The sequence below is a fragment of the Propithecus coquereli genome, unplaced genomic scaffold, assembly GCF_000956105.1.
Source record: "Propithecus coquereli isolate 6110/MARCELLA unplaced genomic scaffold, Pcoq_1.0 Scaffold59, whole genome shotgun sequence".
Taxonomy (NCBI): domain Eukaryota; kingdom Metazoa; phylum Chordata; class Mammalia; order Primates; family Indriidae; genus Propithecus; species Propithecus coquereli.
The window spans coordinates 3,418,256-3,420,083 of NW_012151840.1; the positions used below are offsets into that span (position 1 = coordinate 3,418,256).

Consider the following 1,828-nt stretch of genomic DNA (forward strand, 5'->3'; position numbering starts at 1 on the left):
AAAAAATATTTTTTTAAATAAAAATGTTTGAGATAGTACTTTAGTAAACAAAAAGAAGGCAACATTCAGGACCTGAGGTATAACATCTTGTGGAAAGTAGATAAGAAGTTATTTGTGCCAAAGACCCTCCTAAAGACCCAGAGATAAAAATCACTGATCTTTGAAAGTGGACAAGGCAAATTTAAATGGATAAGAAGTCAAAGAGCCTATTTCAGGCCCTACTACTCATCCCCCTTTTATAAAGAAGGATGGGAAAAAAGCCTCAAGCTCTCATGTTCTAGTTCAGCCAGAAAGAGGAAGGTGATCTTGTAAGAGAAAGCAGTCTAGAGCCCAGAGGCTGCTCTTACTAAAAGCCACACAACATATCTTCTACCCCTAAACACGTGTTGGTATATCTCCCAGCCTAACATATTCTTAAATATTTATACCCTACCCAGATGCAGGAACCAAAATCAGCTAACAAAAAAGCAATCATATTCAAATCCCATATACTCCACACCACACCAACAGAGCTGTTCAACAGAACATCAGAAAGGCTAGAGAAGAGGGCCAGGTGTGGTGGCTCATGCCTGTAATCCTAGCACTATGGGAGGCCAAGGTGGGAGGATCACTTGAGGTCAGGAGTTCAAGACCAGCCTGAGCAAAGGCAAGACCCCATCTCTACTAAAAATAGAAAAAAATTACCCGGTCAACTAAAGTAGAAACAAAAAATTAGCCGGGCATGGTGGCAAGTGCCTGTAGTCCCAGCTACTCGGGAGAGTCTGAGGCAGGAGGACCACTTGAGCCCAGAAGTTTGAGGTTGTTGTGAGTGAGGCTGATGCCATGGCACTCACTCTAGCCCGGGCAACAAAGCGAAACTCTGTCTCAAAAAAACAAACAACAACAACAACAACAAAAAAAAAACCGGAAAGGCTAGAGAAGAGATTTACTTCTTGCTCAGATACTGAGATTTCCCAAAAATTAAGGGTAAAAAAAAAAAAGGATATTCCTATCCTGGTACCAGAAAACAAATAAACAGTGTGGACTTTGGGCCCTGTTCATCTTTACAAGTAGTAGCTTGATTAATCAACTGATTAATTCTAGGTATCTTTTCAACAAAGGCAAAGCTACTCTAACATACACACTACGAAATACATGTGGAGCTAATAGCAGTGACATGGTATGACTGAAAGAGCATAAACTTAGAGTCAAATAATTCAGAGTTCAAACACTAGCAAATTCATAACTTCTCTTTTCAATCTTAGTTTTGTCATCTGTAAAGGGATGATAAATAATGCCCATTTCATAAAACAGTCATGTGAATCAAGTAAAATAGCATGTATAATGTGCCCATAGTAAACAGTACACACAGTAATTCAATTGCCATCCCTTTCTCATCCTATCTCTGCACCCAAACACTATTACTCCACTTTTTTATGTAACTATAACCTCAAAAAAATTATTTCCTTAGATTCCCAGAAACAAGAAATGAATAATAAATGGTCACTCACTCGTCCCATCATCTGGTTCAAAGTGGCCAGTGTTGTTCCACGTATTGCCACTACTATTGCCATAGTTCTCATCAGTGTTGGCTGGCTCGGCATAATCAGCTGGGTTAAAGGTTCTGAAAAAAACAAAGCTTAAAAGAGTCTCTCACTTCTAATCAGCTTCTGTGGATATTAACTCAAAGAGGGAGATCAAAATCTTAATTGTCTCCTTCCTAGTACAGATCAATCATGGCCCCTTCGGTAATCCTATATGCTGTTTACTTTTTCTTATTTATTAGCTACCCAAAATTTCATGGTATAATCTCCACTTGTACATACGGCATTTTGAGAAATAGCAGGAA

At 38.9% G+C, this 1,828-nt stretch overlaps 1 protein-coding gene across 8 annotated transcripts in view; it reads right to left on the reverse strand.

Moving 5' to 3' along the window:
* Positions 1-1,828, reverse strand: part of UBAP2L (ubiquitin associated protein 2-like) — a 44,179-nt gene that overhangs the window by 29,169 nt on the left and 13,182 nt on the right. For all 8 annotated transcript variants that reach the window (XM_012658573.1, XM_012658570.1, XM_012658572.1 and 5 more), the window contains exon 8: positions 1,491-1,603. In XM_012658573.1, the coding sequence (XP_012514027.1) occupies positions 1,491-1,603 (113 nt within the window). The remainder of the gene's footprint in view (positions 1-1,490; positions 1,604-1,828) is intronic.